General features: G+C 41.1%; 1 protein-coding gene across 1 annotated transcript in view; it reads right to left on the reverse strand.

The window, feature by feature from the left end:
- Positions 1-19,874, reverse strand: part of FOCAD (focadhesin) — a 311,074-nt gene that overhangs the window by 255,928 nt on the left and 35,272 nt on the right. Inside the window, exons 2-4 of the mRNA XM_044265592.1 lie at positions 19,387-19,475; positions 15,973-16,047; positions 13,160-13,314 (exon numbers count right to left, since the gene is read on the reverse strand). Of these exons, the coding sequence (XP_044121527.1) occupies positions 13,160-13,314; positions 15,973-16,047; positions 19,387-19,443 (287 nt within the window). The 5' untranslated portion in view covers positions 19,444-19,475. The remainder of the gene's footprint in view (positions 1-13,159; positions 13,315-15,972; positions 16,048-19,386; positions 19,476-19,874) is intronic.

Genomic DNA, 19,874 nt, shown 5'->3' on the forward strand with positions numbered 1-19,874 from the left:
TATGGAGAGCAAACGGCCGTATTCATAAATGTTTAAATCCATAAATTCAACTTCTAAGAACCCATCATACAGAAATACCCTTACATAGTCAAAAGAAGATCTCATGCTGTATTTATTATCCTTAAAAATAGAAGAAAAACATGTTTGTAAATAGACAAGTGTTTAAAATATGATACATTTAGGGCATATGGGTGGCTCTGTCTTCATACATAAAATACATTGGGTGGCTCTGTCAGTTAAACATCCAACTCTTGGTTTCAGCTCAGGTCATAGTCTCAGTCTTTTTTTTTTTTAAAAAGATTTTATTTATTTATTTGACAGAGAGAGGGATCACAAGTAGGCAGAGAGGCAGGCAGAGAGAGAGAGGAGGAAGCAGTCTCCCCGCTGAGCAGAGAGCCCGATGCGGGACTCGATCCCAGGACCCTGAGATCATGACCTGAGCTGAAGGCAGAGGCTTTAACCCACTGAGCCACCCAGGCGCCCCATAGTCTCAGTCTGAATTAAGATCAAGCCTCACCTTGGGCTCCTGGCTCGGCAGGAAGTCTGCTTGTCCCCCTCTCCCCTCTGCACCGTACCTCGTGTGCACATGCCCTCCCGTGTGTGCACGCTCTCTCTCTCAAACAGATACAATCTTTAATAGTAACAATAAAATAAACTATGATACATTCATAATAAAGAATACTCTGCAGCTGTTAACAAAGAGACAATGGATGTATGGAACAATATCCTATACCTATTAAGCGAAAAACACAAAGTTTTAGAACTATGTATAAGACATAGGAATGGATTACCCAATTTTAAAACACTTGGAGTGTCCATAATTATAAATACTTTCTTTATAGGTTTAGACATGGGGCTCCAACTTCACTGGAGTGAAGTGATTCCAAGTGCCTGGTCCTGACTACAGATCACCACTCCAGCTCCCTCTGTAGTGCAGAGGGAACCAAGTGCAGATCTGAAGTTGCCCCTGAAACACACTAAGAGCCCTGAGTCTTCTAATTTCCAGTTTTCACCAGAGCCCAAAAAGACACTGAATTTTTAAAAAAGAAGAAAAAAGAGAGGAGGCCTGGGTGGCTCAGTTGGTTGAGCGACTGCCTTTGGCTCAGATCAGGATCCCGGAGTCCTGGCATCGCACTCCACGTGAGCCTCCCAGCTCCTCCGGGAGTCTGCTTCTCCCTCTGACCTTCTCCCTTCTCATGCTCGCGCTCTCTCTCTCTCTCTCTCTCTCTCTCTCGCAAATAAATTAAATCTTTTAAAAAATTAAAATAAGGGACGCCTGGGTGGCTCAGTTGGCTAAGTATATGCCTTCAGCTCAGGTCATGATCCCGGGGTCCTGGAATGGAGTCTGGCCTCGGGCTCTTAGCTCAGCGGGGAGCCTGCTTCTCCGTCTGCTGGCCCCTCCCCCTGCTTGTGCTCGCTCGCTCTCACTCTCTCTTGTGACAAACAAATTAATTAAATATTAAATAAATAAATAAATAAAATTTAAAAAATAAAATAAAAAATAAAAAAGAAGAAAAGAGAAGATGACAAAAATGAAAAGTTATACCATTTACTATTTTCACTACCTACAAGTGCCATTGTTTGGGTTTTCAAAAAAGCATGTGCCACTTTTATTTTTCTAATAGTAAAAAAAGGGTTGGGACCCCTGGGTGGCTCAGTTGGTTAAGCCACTGCCTTCAGCTCAGGTCATGATCCCAGTGTCTTGGGATCGAGTCCCACATCTGGCTCCTTGCTCAGCAGGAGCCTGCTTCTCCATCTGCCTCTGCCTGCCACTCTGTCTGCCTGTGCTCACTCTGACAAATAAATAAATAAAATCTTTTTAAAAAAAGGGGGGGTAGAAGAGATTTATAATCTCATGGTGAAGAAGGACTCACTGAACACAAATAGAAGAGGAAATCTGATCCCCTAGATGGGTAATAAGAGCAGGAATTTAAGTAAATTTAAGTAAAATAATAAGTAAAGTAAACTTAAGTAAAATTAAGTAAATTTAAGTAAAATAATCACAGTATCTTTTATTTACAACCTATGGTAGTCACAGTTTGGCACAGACACAGAAACATGTTCATATGAAAAAGGAGACTTCTAAGGAACATTTTCAGATATTGGAATTAGCCCTTGGAGAAGCAGGTTCTCTATGTACATATATACACGGAAGAGTTCTTTAACGAGACCAAGTGAAGGCTTTAATCAGGACAGAAAAGATCTGGTTACATATTATGACTATGTGTTACTAGATATTCCCACAACAACATCGGAACTCTGTTTCAAAGTCAACATCTGTCTCAAAGTCAACACGTCTAAAATCTAACTCTTGTTCTTCCCACACACCTTTTCTCTCCTTGTTCCTTATCTACTGTTAGGCAAGTCAGAAATCAAGGTGTCACCTTTGACATATTCCATTCAGTCATCCTCATATGTAACTTACCTCAATGCTTCACCCCTTCTTTTTCTTTTTCTTTTTAATTTATTTATGTGAGACAGAGGGAGAGTGCACCAGGTGGAGAAGCAGAGGGATAGAGTCCTCCTAAGCAGACACCACACTGAGCGTGGAGCCCAATATGGGGCTTGATCTAATGACCCTGAGCTCATGACCTAAGCTGAAACCAAGAGTCAGATGCTTGACTGACTGCATCACCCAAGTGGCCCAACTTCACCCCTTCTATAGCTCCCAAATCCACTTGTTTCCCTCCCTGGTGCAAGCAGGTATCTTCCTTCTCCTGATCTACAGCAAGTGCCACCCAAACTCATCTCCTTATATCCATTCTATCTGCCTACCCAAAACACAAGCCTTTTTTTTTTTTTTTAGGATTTTATTTCCTTGATGGAGAGAGTGAGAGAGCCCAAGCAGGGCGAGTGACAGAGGGAGAGGGAGAAACAGGCTCCCCACAGAGAAGAGCTCAATCCAGGGAGTCAGGAATCATGACCTGAACTGGAGGCAGATGCTTAACCAACTGGGCCACCCAGGTGCCTCCAACACTTTTAATATTACATGCATATTGAAGCCAGAGAGGCCTTTTTGAAACCCTGATACCCACGAGATAAATACTTGGGTAGATTCCCTGACACTCAGGATAAAGATGCAAATGCTCAAGATAAGCCATTGTGAACTGCCTTCTCTCGCCCCTACCTACCTTCCCAGCTTCATCTCAAACCACTCTCCCTTTGTTTTTAACATTCTTTTCTCTTTTTTGTAAAGATGTTATTAGTTTGAGAGAGAGAGAGAGAGAGAGAGCAGGAGCTGGGAAAGGGGCAGAGGGACAAAAAGACTGCCCACTGAGCATGGGGCTCAACCCCAGGTCCATGTGGGACTCGATCCCAGGACCCTGAGATCATGACCTGAGCAGAAGGCGACACTTAATCAACTAAGCAACCCAGGGGCCCTGGCTTTTGACATTGTTACTGCCATTGCTACTGTTTGGAGAGGTAATACAAAGTTTCAAAAGAACATTCCAGAAGATGATGACAATGGAAAACATGGCAGCATCTCACCAGCACAGGAACATAGTTACATTACTTTTGACAATGACTCTCTATCCAGTCAACTCTCTATCCACTCATTGGCCTAGCCCTGTCGGACCAACACAGGTCTGACATCAGTCACATAGGCATAGTTACAGTTCAAAGCTATAGCTGAGCAGAGGGGCTGAAAGATACCTATTTCCCAACTCACGGCTTTCCTCCAAGTTCAATCCCAGTGCAGAAGACTCCTTGGAAATCGTCTCCTGCGTGGGGACTTGCTATTCTTTCCCCATTCATGTGGTTCATGTGTAACCTAGCACACATATGTTCACACAGTGAAGACACAGCCTCTAGAGGGCTACACTGTGTCTCCCAGAAGGATACATCTAAGTCCTGTCCCCTGGGACCCATGAACATGACTTTATATGGAAAGGGTCTCTGCAGATATGGTTAAGGATCCTGAGATCAGCTCATCCAGGATGGGCCTTAAATTCAATGACTGGTGTGCTTCTAAGAGAAAGGGAAGGGAGAGCATAGACAGACACCCAGACAAGGAGGGCCTAGAAAGACAGAGTTACAAAGCCACAAGCCAAGGAATACCAAGGATTGTAACAGCTAAGAGAAGAGCTAATAGAGAGAAATGGAACACGTGCTCCCAGCCTCCAGAAGGAACCAATCCTGCAGCCTCCTTGGTTTGGGATTTCTAGACCCCAGAATTGTGAAATAATAAATTTCTGTTATTTTAAGCCACAAAGTTTGTGGTCATTCTGTGGAAACAGCCTTAGGAGACTAACACATAGCCTCTGGCAGACCTGACTGGTCCAGAGTGAACATCTCACACATACACGGGTCCTTGGAAATCTGTAATCATGGCTAAGCTCAGTCTGGCTGTCCCTTAGATAGAAGAGCAATTAGCCCAGGTGCAGGTGGTGCCCTGTGGATTAGTAGCAGAAAGACTCAGTCGGCGGCAAGAGGGGAGAAACATGCAATCTGTATCCAATTCATTTCTGAGGCCTGGCTGCATCTCTGTTCTTGGGTCCTAGGGGACACCCATTTACCAAAAAAATAAAAAGCACCCTTTGAGGCTCAAATTAGTTCAAGTGGGTTTCTGTAACTCGTAGCCCAGAGAGTGCTAACACACTCAGTAACCTGCTGCCAAAAGTCCTTCAGTGAAGATCAGCTGGAACAAGTTCTTCCTTGGGAAGGATCCAGAAAAAGCGGACTTGACTCGAGAAGCCTCTCAGTGAGAGCAGCAGAGACTTCAGGCCTCAGCTACAAGCAGAGCGGCAAGAGGCAACGCGAAAAGAAACCTCAGTTTTCCCTGGGCCTAAGAGCCAAGACCCAGATCTTAACATGAGAGAGAGTTGCAGGTCAGGAATGATACTGAGTGTTCCAAGGAAATAAATAAGTAAGACCAAAGAGAAAACATTTTTGGTCAAGCTGTACAAACCCCAGTAATTAAAACCACCCACGAAATTGCTTTTCTCTAGGTAAATATAGCACAGTTACTATTGTGCGTATGAATAGCACGCGTCAGGTTTCCTTTGTTTGGGGGTGACTGGATTACAACATGAAACTCATGTATGCTCAGTCTCTTTTTGGAAAGACCTCAAATAATACTTGGTTCTTTGCTTTTGAAATATTCCAAATATGAGATACAAGGAAGTACCCATACTACTTTTTGGACCAGGGATGAGAATTACCAAGTGTCTGGGTTGAAGAGAATGACACAAATTATCTCTGGAGGGGGCATCCCTGGGTATGATGGGAACAAATGGTATGAATGCGGCCAAGTCTTTTTTTCACCAGAAGGGATAATTGGTCAGCCTTAAAAACAGTAAGTCACCAGCAAATAAGGGAACGTAAAACACTAGATTAATGATCAAATCATTTTCAAAATTCATTATAAAATTATGAGAGAGAGAGAGACAAAGAAGACCAGGAAGAAAGGAAGGAAATCAAAAACAGTTCTGGGAAACCCAGGCCTACATAAATGACAAAAAAAAAAAAAAAAAAAGCTTTAAAAAAAAAATCTAAGAAATATAATACTACTGACTGCTTGCTTGGGGAAGTTCTACATACTCATTTATCTTCTCAGTCCCAGAAAACAGCCTGATTTCTTCTGAAGCCTTTCCCACTATAAAAGTAACATGGATTTCAGTAATTGCTTTTCCTAAATCACCTAGAAACATCTTAGTACAAATACATGGCTCTTACAATGGAAGATTTTGAGACAAACAAAGCCTTCAACCAGATCAAGGAACTTGAAAAGAAATAGGGCAGAATGTCCTAGACGGCAAAAGTGCCTGGAATCACTTTTCTGGTTATGAGCTGCAAGCTGAAAGATGTTCTGGGATTTGGGGGGAACGAAAAAGGATTGGAGAAAAGAAAAAGAGAACATTTGGAAACAAGCTAAACAGCTTACAGGAGTATTTAGAAGAGAAGATTGGGAAACTGGCATGGTCTAACAATTCTGTCACTCTCAGAAGAGTGAAATAAGCAATGATACCCATGTAGATACAACCCTGAAACCATCTCTCAAGTTCAAGAAAAATACTGATGCACCATGGGGCACCTGGGTGGTTTAGTCGTTAAGCGTCTGCCTTCGGCTCAGGTCATGATCCCAGGGTCCTGGGATCCAGCCCTGCGTGGGGCTCCCTGCTCAGCGGGAAGCCTATTTCTCCCTCTCCCACTCCCCCTGCTTGTGTTTCCTCTCTCGCTATGTCTCTTTAAAAAAGAAAAAAAGATACTGACACCCCAACTACAGATGAAAGCATGCTATGACCGGACCCCTTAAATCTTGGGGAAAACCCATGAAGCCATCCTTCCTTGACACTTCTTCTCCTGCCAAATAAAACAAAAATGGAGAAACTAAATAGTACAGAAAAGCTTCAATAATACAAGATATAAATACACTGTCTCCTCAGTTGCTAGCCATCGCCTACAAGAGAACAAAACAAGTCCACAAGGAACAGTTATCAATAAAAGAGAAGAGCCTGAAATACAAAAAATTTTCTCATTAAATTACCCTAAATGTCAACTCCCAATAGTTCTTCGAGTCATTTTTAAACAAATTGGACCTTCATCAATTCACAATCAAAGACTCACTGAATCCATCAGCTTTCGTCAGGACCACTATGGGCATTTTTAATAGTCTATGCAAGATTTCATTAAAAAGCAGGCTTTAAGGGCGCCTGGGTGGCTCAGTCAGTTAAGCATCCGAATCTTGGATTCAGCTCAGGTCATGATCTCGGGGTCCTGGGATGGAGCCCCATCTGCACTGGGATCTGTGCTCAGTGTAGAGTCTGCTTAGCATTCTCTCTCTGCCCCTCCCCCTACCCCTTCTCTCTCTCAAACAAATAAAATCTTTTAAAAATAAAAATAAAAAGTAGGGGGGGCCTGGGTGGCTTAGTGGGTTGAGCCGCTGCCTTCGGCTCAGGTCATGGTCTCAGGGTCCTGGGATCGAGTCCTGCATCGGGCTCTCTGCTCAGCGGGGAGCCTGCTTCCCTCTCTCTCTCTCTGCCTGCCTCTCCATCTACTTGTGATTTCTGTCAGATAAATAAATAAAATCTTTTTTTAAAAAATAAATAAATAAAAGGTAGGCTTTCCTTTAGGAATCTCAGAAAACAGACTTCAATCTCTCATACCTTAACACACATTATTTTCTCCAAATATATAAATCACAGGTCTCTCCCCTATTTAAAAGCAAAAAAGGCACACAAATCAGGAGCTAGTCTGGTTTATCTAGCACAGGACCATCTTCCCAAACACATTTTTAAAATAAGGAAGGGGTTGGGGAAGCAGTTGAACTGAAATTACAGGCTGTCATGACATCTCAGTATCGAAAACGGAATACCTAGTTCCACAGGAGAGTACACTTTCTGTGCACAATCCCGTTACTAAGCAACTACAACAATGGCTGCAAGAGCTTCCTAGAAGCAGGCACAGTAAAGGAGGGGGTGCGGAATCTAAGAACAGAAAAATGGAAAAATTTGCTTTGGGAATTATTATCTCAGGATAAATTTAATGTAAAAACAAAAATAAACAAAATCTAAAATTATCTAAACTTAAAACAAGCAGTTCCTTAAGAAATGAAAAAAGTACATGCTACCATGTATCATGCACTTGAATTTCAGTTTGTTTAATTTCAAAATTCACATTTTAACTGGTGATAATGATTTCCTTACTGTGCTTCCTTTGTGGTCCCCCTTCTTTCCTTCACCCTCCCTAGGGAATAATGTTTTTTTAAATTTCCTTACTGATTAAAAGAACATTTTAGACCTCTTAAATCCATTTCTTTGTTTACAGAAGCTATAAAAACTAGTTTACAATTGTTTCATGTTGCCTTTGAACCAAGAACACTCTTAGACATCAAACTATTCCTTTGAAGGGAACAGTCTCTCAAACAGAGCCAGACACTTTCCCAGCCACGCCCTGAAGTTTAGACAACCAGAGCTTTGCAAATGTCAAGTCTTTTGCAAAGTTAGACTATACAGTGTAGCAGGCTCTAGACCACTGTTTCTCAAATTGCAGGTTGAATGGCCCAGGCTGGGGAGAGGGCTCCCATTCGCGTTCCAAGAGAATTTTATAGACTAGATTTACAAAGAGCTGAGAAGCAGGTTGTAAGGCTAGGGGAGATGACCTCACAGACCTTTCCTTCCATCTTTCCTTGTGCCTTTCAACATTTCCTGCAATGCTGAGAAAGCACCCGAAGCTACCATTCTACAGAAGGCTGCTTCTCACTATGGCTCCCTCCCTCCCTCTCTCAATCTCTCCCTCAGTTCCTGAAAGATGCTATGCTAGTGGGTAGGCAAAATGAAAAGATTACACTTTAGAATTATTGTTCTACGTCAAAGCTGAGCAATTACTGTGTGGCTCTGTTCCCAGGGTGCCTCTAGATCCTGATAAATCTCTCTTTGAAGAGAAATCCAGAGACAAGTAGAAACTTAAATGCTGGAAACTGAAGATGCAAAATATCTCAGTCAAGAAGCACAGGGAAATGACAAGTCATTCCTGCTTTTATATCCCAAAGATAAAGATGGGGGGAGTGGGGGAGGAGGGAATGTTTGCTTGATTTTTATCTCTAGTTTTATACTTTTGTGGACAGAAAAGATGCAAGATGTGATTCCAATCTCTTTTAAATTTATTGAGATTTGTTTTGTGGCCTAACATGTAAGGTATTCAGGACAACGTTCCATGTACACTTGAAAAGAAATGTGTATTCCGTTATTTGGGGATGGAATGTTCTGGATATATCCTGTTAGGTCCATCTGGTCCAACACGTCATTCAAAACCCCTGTTTCCTTGTTGAGTTTCTGTCTGGGTGTTCTGTCCATTGATATAAGTGGGGTGTTACAGTCTTCTATTATTGTATTACGGTTTTCTACCTTTATGTCTATCAATAGTTGTTTTATATATTTAGGTGCTCCCGTGCTGGGTGCATAAATATTTAAAATTGTCATATCCTCCTGTTAGATTGTCTCCTTTATCTTTGTATAGAGTTCTTCTCTGTGTCTTGCTACAGTCTTTGTTTCAAAGGCTGTTTTGTGCCATGTAAGGATGGCCGCCCCAGTTTTCTTTCTTCTTCCATCTGCATGGTGAAAAGATGGTTTTCTGTGTCAGAAAATTCCCTGCACAGCATCTGAAGGAGAAGGCTGTTTGGGCCTCCTGTTTTTAATTAAATTAAATTAAATTTCTTAAATTTGATTCTCATTTTGTTTTTTTTCTAATGACAGAAACAATGCAAAGTAGAGTCTTGGTAATCCTTACAAACCACAAAGCTCTGCTACTTGAAGTCAAGCAAATGAAAAAATTCTTCACACATAATTATTATCTCTACTGGCAATAATAAAGAAAATGTCACACTTATATAACACATTTCATCATCAAATTGATTCAAAAATTAAACTGGTTCGCTTCAAGGTCTACCCTGTCTCCATCTCCCCGAGGCTTGTAAGTTAGTCAAGAACATTCTCAGATAGGAAACTTGAAAAAAAAATTTTCCCCCAGGATCTTCCAATCATTAAAATTCCTATATAGGTGGGATGCCTGGGTGGCTCAGTGGGTTAAGCAGCTGCCTTTGGCTCAGGTCATGATCCCAGTGTCCTGGGATCAAGTCCCGCATCAGGCTCCTTGCTCAGCAGGGAGCCTGCTTCTCTCTGCCTCTGCCTGCTTGTGCTCTCTCTGACAAATAAATAAATAAAATCTTTTTTTTTAAAATTCCTATATAGGTTTACTATAAAATACAAGGCTTTCTTCTATATTGTAACCATGTTTCTGATGACCCCTGAAAACTAACAGTCACCTGTATGTATCAGATTACTCACTGAAGCACTACCTATACTTGCAAAAAAAAAAATTGAAAACAACAGGGAATTGGGTAAATTATGGCACATTCATACAATGGAATATTATGCAGCTCCAAAAAATCAGAAAGCACTTCATTTTTGTTAAAGAACAGTCTCCAAGATACATATTTTCACTTAAGAATGAAAAATAAACCGTGTGTCTAATAGGCTATTTCTTTTCTTAAGGAAAAATAAACAGGTAAATTGTCAGTTATATGTACATAAACACATTTATAAGAAAAATAAGACCTTGTAAGACTTTTGCCTCTGAGGAAAAAAACTGAAATATAGGAGTAAGACAGACACCTTGCCTCCTATACCCTTTTGGAATTTTTCCATGTGATTGTGTTGCTTATTTGAAAAATACATTTTTTTACTTTAATTTTTTAGACAGTGAGCAGAAAGAGAGAGAGAGAATCTTAAGCTGGGCAAAGAGCCTGATGAAGGGCTCAATCTTACAACCCTGAGATCACAACCTGAGCTGAAATCAAGAGTCAGACACTTAATCAACTGAGCCACCCAGGCACCTCCAAAATATATGCATTTTTTTAAGATTTTATTTATTTATTTGACAGAGAGAGATCACAAGTAGGCAAAGAGGCAGGCAGAGAGAGAGGAGGAAGCAGGCTCCGCACTGAGCAGAGAGCCCGATGCGGGGCTCGATTCCAGGACCCTGGGATCATGACCTGAGCCGAAGGCAGTGGCTTTAACCCACTGAGCCACCCAGGCACCCCTCCAAAATATATGCTTTTAAATTTTAAAAAATCTAAGGTTACTGACAAATTGTAACATATACAGATGACATGCTGATTCACTATCCACAAGGCTCATGCTTTTCACTCTTTTTTTGTTTTTTTAATTTATCTGACAGAGAGAATAGAAGCAGAGGGAAGTAGCAGAGGGAAGTGGCAGAGGGAGAAGCAGGCTCCCCACTGAGCCAAGAGCCCGACACAGGGATCCAGGACCCAGAGATCATGACCTCAGCCAAAGGCAGCCGCCTAACTGACTGAGCCACCAGGTGCTCCAGCCTGTTTTTCAGTTTACAATAGTAATGACAGACTTATACTGATGTGTGAAGGACATCCTACACAGCAAAATTTTCTAACACTACCTTCTGGAATTAAAAGATATAATCTGGGGCACCTGGCTGGCTCAGCTGGTAGAGCATGCAACTCTTGATCTCAAGGCTATTTTAAGTTCAAGCCCCGTGTCAGGTGTGAAAATTACAAAAAAATAACATCTTTTTTTTTTAAGATTTTATTTATTTATTTGACAGACTGAGATCACAAGTAGGCAGAAAGGCAGGCAGAAAGAGAGGAGGAAGCAGGCTCCCTGCGGAACAGACAGCCCAACGTGGGGCTCGATCCCAGGACCCTGGGATCATGACCTGAGCCAAAGGCAGAGGCTTAACCCACTGAGCCACCCAGGCGCCCCCAAAAATAAAATCTTAAAAAAAAAAAAAAAAGGGGGACGCCTGGGTGGCTCAGTTGGTTAAGCAGCTGCCTTCGGCTCAGGTCATGATCCCAGCATCCTGGGATCGAGTCCCACATCGGGCTCCTTGCTTGGCAGGGAGCCTGCTTCTCCCTCTGCCTTTGCCTGCCATTCTGTCTGCCTGTGCTTGCTCTCTCTCCCCCTCTCTCTAATAAATAAATAAAATCTTTAAAAAAAAAAAAAGGTATAATATAACCTGCTCTAATTATTCCTTACAGAGACAGAGACAACACCCTGTTGATACTTACTTCTGAATATAAATAATACAACTTCACAGTGCAAGTAGATTTTATGTTTATGTTTATGAATTCTAAGGCATCTGAAAACTAGTTAGGGGGACACAAATACTAACACCTGCATCTGAAAAAAGGGCAGAAGGCAAAATCTACATGGCCTGTTTAAAATCAACCAATAGGGCGCCTGGGTGGCTCAGTGGGTTAAGCCGCTGCCTTCGGCTCAGGTCATGATCTCAGGGTCCTGGGATCGAGTCCCGCATCGGGCTCTCTGCTCAGCAGGGAGCCTGCTTCCTCCTCTCTCTCTCTGCCTGCCTCTCTGCCTACTTGGGATCTCTGTCTGTCAAATAAATAAATAAAATCTTTAAAAAAAAATAAAATAAAATAAAATAAAATCAACCAATAAGTTAAAAGAGAAGAACATTAAAACTTAACATTTTAAAAGCTTCTTCAAAATTACTTTTTTAAAAGTATGTGTACACACGTGTGCACACGTGAACAGGTGCACAAGTGTGGGTCTGCACACAAAGAAAAAGACAGAAAATGATTAAGTTTTTAGACATGATCAAATTCTTACTTATTCAGAAATATTTGGTCATCTAATTACTGTCCAAAAATGTGCTCAATATGAAAATATAGATTTAAAAAAAAATACTGTGAAAGATCAAGTAGCCCCGCTGGGAAGAGAGATCTTATCTGGCCAGGAGAGGTGACATGGAGCTGAACCTTGAAGAATGAAAGAGATGGTGTCAGAAAACAGGAAGAAACCCTCCATGCAGAAGTGGAGCTCACGCACAGGCTCAGGAACAGGGAAGGGCTGCGTATGACTAGAGAAGAGGGTTCACGGCAGAAAACACAGGCTGAACAAAAGGCTGGAGCTAGTCTGGGAAAGGGCAAGTATACCACGCTAAAGGGTTTGAGTTTCTGACTAGAGACAGCACACTACAAAGAAAACTCAAGGTTCCTAAAAGATACACAGAGAGAATCTAAAAGAACAAAGTAAGATTTGTGAAGAAAGATGAAAAGGCCAGAGGTTATTCAACTTAGCCAACTCTAAGCCCAGGATGCCATCTTCCACAGATAGGACCATGACAGCTGTATTCCTTCTCCATGGAAAGCAGAAAAAAAAGATTAGGTGTCCACCTCTGAGGACACTATGATAAAAAAAAGAAGAAGAAGAAGAAGAAGAAGAAAAACCACAAGGAGAGGGACACCTGGGGGGCTTGGTTGGTTCAGCGTCTGCCTTCGGCTCAGGTCATGATCTCAGGGTCCTGGGATCAAGTCTCGCATGGGGCTCTTGGCTCCTTGGGGAGCCTGCTTCTCCCTCTCCCTGCTGATCTGCCCACTTAAACTCTCTCTCTCTGTGTCAAATAAATAAATAAAATCTTAAGGGGGGGGAAAAAAAAAAGAATGGTGCCTCAGAAAGCACTGGAGGATTAACTACAGCAAATGACCACAAATTCCAAGACTATAGAGTTTAAATTGGCACATACAAAATATCAACTGCATGACATCTTAAGGGAAAGAAAAACAACTGGCAAGTAGAGTGAATGTTGACATTTAATGGCAAATCAGTGACTTTTTTTCCTAAAAATGTGTTTTACTGATTAAACATGAAGGAAAGAATACCTGGTCGATGGCATCAGGTTGAGTATCCCATTGAGCACATAGCCAAACTCTGCGTGATCCTGAGCGACAAGGGCCACCAGGCCCTCACAGCAGCCAGTTCGAACCACCACATTATCACTGCAACACTTCTCCCACAGTAAGTTCAAAGCTGGAGTCTGAAAACAAACCAGTGATCAAAAGACACAACCGATGAGCAGCAAAGGCATGGACAGCCCCAGGCATTCATCGAAGCGTAATTTGTTCACAGTGGGCTAGCTTTCCCATACAAAGATGATGCTGTTGTCCCACCATTTGTAGAATAAACTAGAGTCAGTTTTCTGGGAGAGATAATGGATGTGTTCTGATACAGCCACTCTCACCCATCTGGTGTCCCGGCTGCAGAATAAGGCTGGCTGCAGACAGGGGTATAACTTGAGTCTGAGCAACCCAAGGAAACTGACAGGGGATCAAAACAAAGGCCCGGCTCTCACACAGAGCTCCAACCAAGCCCTTGAACCAGACACTGTCAATATCAGCATACGAGGTAGTCTAGGCTGAACCCCGTCCCAATCATGCCTGTGGTTTAAGCCCAAAATGCAACAACATTTCTAGAAAGTGTTTCTGTTCTCCTACCAGCAATCTTTACCACTTACATGCACCCCACGTCCCCGACAATGCCCCTGCCTCAATTTACTGAAGTCTAATGTGAGTCCAGAGGAAAGATAGTAAAGGGGGAACAGCAAGCTGCTATTTCCATGGTTTCCAACAAATGCCTAGAAAACTGCTGTGGTCAAGAAAGAAACTGACTGGGCGCCTGGGTGGCTCAGTGGGTTAAACCGCTGCCTTCGGCTCAGGTCATGATCTCAGGGTCCTGGGATCGAGTCCCGCATCGGGCTCTCTGCTCCGCAGGGAGCCTGCTTCCTCCTCTCTCTCTCTTTGCCTGCTTGTGATCTCTCTCTGTCAAATAAATTAAAAAAATAAAATCTTTAAAAGAAAGAAACTGACTTGGGACACCTGTGTGGCTCAGTCAGGTAAGCTTCTGCTTCAGCTCAGGTCATGATCCCAGGGTCCTGGGATCGAGCCCCACATCAGGCTCCCTGCTCAGCAGGAAGCCTGCTTCTCCCTCTTCCACTCCCCCTGCTTGTGTTCCCTCTCTCACTGTGTCTCTCTCTGTCAAATAAATAAATAAAAATCTAAAAAAAAAAAGAAAAGAAAGAAAGAAACTTGACTTTTTGCCCGCTCAGACCATAAATCTGTCATGTTTGATAGAGAAGTACCAGAAGGGAACATAAGTAAATGTAAGATCTTTATTTTGAAAAATCCTATGAAAGCAGAGCTTCTACCTTTCAGAACATCCTCAAGAATCCATAACCCACCCCACCAGAAGAGCATGACTAATGATGAACCGTATTTGAATGTATTGTGGGTTAGTGAAGTCCATTTATATTTACATGTGGTTTAGGTTTTATTTTGCTTTCTTTTGTTTTTTTAAAGAACATCATGAAGCTATTTTTCCCTCTTCCTGACATAAGTTATTAGAAAAATATATAATTTGAGGGAAAAAAACAAAGTTCCTCATCTCCCACAGAATAAAGAGTGAAAATCAACATCATATTGTGCCCACTTGCCCACAGTAGCTGGCTCTGAGAGCCTTTTCAATCTTAGGATCCCACTATAACAGAACAATACAGTTAACAGTCAGTACAGGAAATAAATATTTATATTTCTGTTCTTTTACTCAGAAGGAAATTTTATTTACCTGTATGGCCAATATCAAAGGGTTCCATATGTCATTACTCCATTATAAACCAGAAAAATAAAATAAATGAATAAAAAAACCCTTGCCTCAGGTATTACTATGCCCTCGTGGAAGTGTGCATTCATTTACTAATAGAAGAGAAAACAGTTAAGTCATAGGAATTTGACATTCAGTAAATCCCAGCTGTTTAAGTAAAACCATTAGATCACCTCTGAGTACATAATGTGATTATAGACAGGATTAAGATGAGGGTTCTCAGAAAACCTAATTTATATGACTACATACAAATACCAGATAAATGCCAATTAGTGAAATTTGCCTCTACACTGATTTCAACATGGCAGCAGAAGCTGGAAAGAGATGTGACTTGGGAGTAACTAATCAAAAGCAATGTGAAGGGGTTAAAAAAAAAAAAAAAGCAATGTGAGAGAAAGGAAATCAATTATTTCTGTTGGGAAAGAAAAAATCTTATTTCCATCATCTACATTCTCGACAGAGTTTACGTGGGAGCACCCACTCAAGTGGAGTCTCCAACCAGCAGGTCAAAATCTACAACACTGGCTGACCAAAACCCAAGTGGTCTGCATCTCAGAAGTGGAGTACTGCTTCAATCCTAGCATTCTCTGCCCTATGCACGGTAATTTTCCTTCAGCTCCAAGTTCCAAAGCATGACCTTTCCAACTCAGAACTCATACTTGGGCCATCGGAAAGTAGGAGAAATCTCCTCCATAGCAGAAAGCTGCTATGTTCACTTTCTCCATTAAACAAAAAGATTCCCTCAGAGGTAATCCTAACAACCTTGTCTAAGGCATGCCTACCCTCATCCCACCCATGCTCCTTTTCACTAAAGTAACAGAATACTCCCCCTCCTCACCCCCTCCATATCTCACTCCCCAAGTCTGCTGTAACCAATTTTAAATTATAAAGAATTCAGAAGAAGAACTTGGCAAACCAAACAACAAACAAACAAAACCAGTTCAAGATCATTTCTACAGTGACCTGAAACAGAAGGCATGCCTACGTGCAGCTGGGAGCAGTTATCTGAAGAGAACTCAAGCACAAAGGTGATACAGACCTGGTTTGTCGATTGGTGGATCTTTTCTGAAAAACCATTTTCCTTCAGGACTGCAGCAATAAGATGACCCACAGCCTTAAAAAAAAAAAAAAAAAAATCAACAGATCTCTCCAGTTAGTGCATTTGAAGGCAACTCCTGTCAATACAAGTTGATATGGGGAAAAAAAAAAAATACTAGGTGATCGGAGTATGAGTGTGCCAACCAGTCAAGTGGTAATAAAATTCCCATTCATTTGAGAGTGTGCTCTGTGGAAGGCACTGAATTAGGCATTCTACATACATAATTTCTTAGCTTCATAACAACTCTCAAGGTAGGCATTTTTATCCCAATAAGCAAACTACAGTTCATAGATGTTAAGAAAATTGCCAGATTTTCAGTTCAAATTGCTGTCACTTAGTATTAGAAGATAATGTGAGATTGCTTCATCCATTAAACCGGGAGACAAATGAGAAACTCCACAGCTTTTAAAATCATTTTTGCATCTAAATGAAATCCATCATGCTTCATCATGCCCTTAATGAAGATGGAGAAAACTCATCCCCATTTTTATGACCATAGCCCATACAGATCTGAGCCAGTACCACAACCCTTCTCTCTCGCTTAGGCCTATGATTTAATTTCTTTATTATTTTCTTATAGGTTTTAGCCCTTGCATAAGCTTTTAGTCTCATAAATTTCTAAAATGTTCCCATATCCTGCTTTGGTCAAAAAGCCCAAAATTAATTCTAAGACTCTATTTCTAGGGGACTGTTGATGACATAAATACGTAAGTATCATTCCTTCCTACAACTTCAACTCCATTCCCCTGGTTCTTCACCCCTCCCCAGCACTGCTCTGCTGCCTTAGAGCCGTAGGCCAGCAACAATGACAGTCCTCCTGCGTATGGGCTGGAAAAAACTCTCCCACTGCACCAAGTGTTGATCCTGCACTTGGACCGACATATGATACATCTGGGGGTTGCTGTCAGTCTTGTAGTCTCCAGAAAAGCTCACACAAAAACAAAGCATCTCCCCCCACTTCATTTCTTTTTGTATTTCACACCTTGGAAATGCTTTAAGACCTCGATGCTTGATGATCTCAGTTTTGTAATATAAATCACTCAATGACATGAATATTACGTTTAGATCAATTAGCTGTCTCTTATCCTAGTTCAAGGGAAATTAACAAGAACTGAAGACCAGTGAACAGCTTTGGTGGCTGTTTACAAAATACACCGTATTTCATTGAATGCAACTGTCCATCAACAGCGAGAGGCACCATTATTTTATTTCTACTACTAAGGAAGAAAGGCTGCCCATTAACCTATGTTACATAATGTGCCTTATGATTTAGAGTTTTGATTTTATATTAGCGCAAGAGTTCCTTTAGAAAAATCACGGCCAAAAAAAAAACAAAAAAAAAACAAAAATCACGGCCAAGTTCACAATGGTGCAGGCAAGACCAGCTGTGTAAGAACTGCTGCCACGAATTACTAGATGCAACCCAATTTCAAAGATGCTAAAATGTGGAAAAAATGTGTGTGAATCAATGAAATATGGTGCTAACACTGAGCAACAGTTACAAAAGAACAATAAGTATTCAGAGAGAACAGGGCACAATTGCAAGAACCACATAAAACCAGTATGAAACACAACAGGGACCAAAAAAAAAGAAAAAGCTCCCATTCATATTTAGGAAAAAAAGGACTAAAAGAAGATCAGCTTACTGACAAACATCCCCCCACCAGATCCAACTTCTCCAGTTTGCCTTTCTGTGTATCCTACTAACAAATCAGAGAATACAGAGAATACAGGCTAAACTGATTTTAAAGCACAAAGTTCCAAGGATAAGTGACCCTGTATTGCTACTTAAGTTTTCCATAATACAATAGCTGAAAGAGACATTCTCCATCCATGAACCCATACATGTACACTTCTCACTTAATTTAACAGTAACACACATAGGCACTTCTCAGTTATCTATGCTAATGAAGGGACTCCGGGCACAGAAAATAGAAACTGTGGACAGTATCCTCTTCATCCTCCTCTTCACGGTAAGGACCTGTGCTGTACAGGACAGGACTCCAACCCAGTCAGGTAGAAGGGAATCTTGCATAAGGAGTGTTCTACTCCTCATGGAAGGGTTCCCCACTACCCAGCTAGGTCAATTCCCACAGCAGGCATCTCCGGAGAAAACTTGCTGAAAGCATCCAACAGGCTGTATACGCTGTTCGGTCTTGGAGCTGGCTTCTGCTGGTCACCTGGTTTCACTCTCACAAGAAAAGACAGCAAGCTATTATGGCACCTTGACCAACCAGAATGCTTCTAGTTAGTGCAAGGCCAACCAGAAAACCACTTTTGGTTGAATCCTAATAACTAAAAAGCTCTCAAAATAAATTATCACCAAGCCCTGCCTGTGTTACTATATACATCAATTTTTTTTTTAAATCCAGGCTATTTTACTTACTGAATGTTGGTTATTACAGTAAAAATCCCTTACTCTTTATAGTTGTACAGGGGTAAAATAGACCATTTTAAGTATCAATTGCTCATACTCCATAGATGTGTAACCATTTATTTCTATTCCCCAAAATTCACTGTAGAGTTAAAAAAAAATACAGATCTAAGGGCCTCCTAATTAATCAAGGTTTTATTATGTCTAAGAAGAAAAGTATGATATAAACAGAAACCGAAACTGGGGGCACCCAGGTGGCTCAGTCAGCTAAGTGTCTGCCTTCAGCTCAGGTCATGATCTCTGGGTCCTGGAACAAGCCCCACATCAGGCTCTCTACTCAGCCGGAAGACTGCTTCTCCCTCTATGCTCTCCCTCTCTCTCTCTTTCTCTCAAATAAATAAATAAAATCTCTAAAAAAAAAAAAGAAGAAGAAGAAGAAGAAGCTGAGATTGGTCAATTTCAAATATTCACCTTCCTATGTCACATATAAATTTTCAGCGTTTTTTATTTAATTTTTTAATATAATCTTTACAAGATATGAGGGCACTTGGGTGGCTCAGTCGGTTAAGCAGACAACTCTTGGTTTCCACTTGGATCATGGGACCGAGCCCCATGTCGGGCTCTGTGTTCAGTGCAGAGTCTGCTTCAGATTCTCTGTCCCTCTCCCTCTCAAACAAATAAGTAAAATCTAAAAAAAAAAAAAAGATAAAATAAAGTAACCTCTGCACCCAAAGTGAGGCTCAAACTTATAACCCTAAGATCAAGATTAGCATGCACACCCACATGAGGTGCCAGCCAGGTGCCCCTCGAACATAAATTTTCAAATTAACTAATATAAAAGTTAATAAAGCAATAAGTATGCAGAATCCTTTATGTAAAATAAAATACTTAATGTTAAAACTGTAAAGTTCTACTAAAAATCCACCAAAGCATTGCATTCGTTACCATGAAGCAAAAATAATTAAATATATAAAAATTACCTGTGATTGGATAAGAGAATTTGGAAATTCAAACCTTTTCCTGATATCATCTGACATTTTTGCTCCTCTTACATGTATATAAGACGACTCTGTAATCAAAAGAAAAGAATATTTGTTAGTCTGGAAAAGGCTTTCAAACCAATTATTCCTCAAATAACATAAAAGTAATTCATTCCAAAGACAACAACGGAAATAAAGCATAGGGCTCTGCCCCATAATTGCTGGCGTACGATCACCAACCACTCCGGCCCACAAATGCCATGACTGATAAATAAACTAAAATGCTCAACCACTCTTGGTTTTTCCCATTAGAGCAAATTCTGGAACAGATTAATTCACACTATGGAAACACCCAAAAAAATCCCAAAAGCTCCAGCCTAAATAACAGGATTTTAAAACTTCAACCGCATGTTTGAAATAGAAACTCTTTCAAAGATCAAAACTTCTAAGAGAGAAAGAATCACATTTTCGCAAAATTATTTAAACTC

The sequence above is a fragment of the Neovison vison genome, chromosome 9, assembly GCF_020171115.1.
Source record: "Neovison vison isolate M4711 chromosome 9, ASM_NN_V1, whole genome shotgun sequence".
Lineage (NCBI taxonomy): Eukaryota > Metazoa > Chordata > Mammalia > Carnivora > Mustelidae > Neogale > Neogale vison.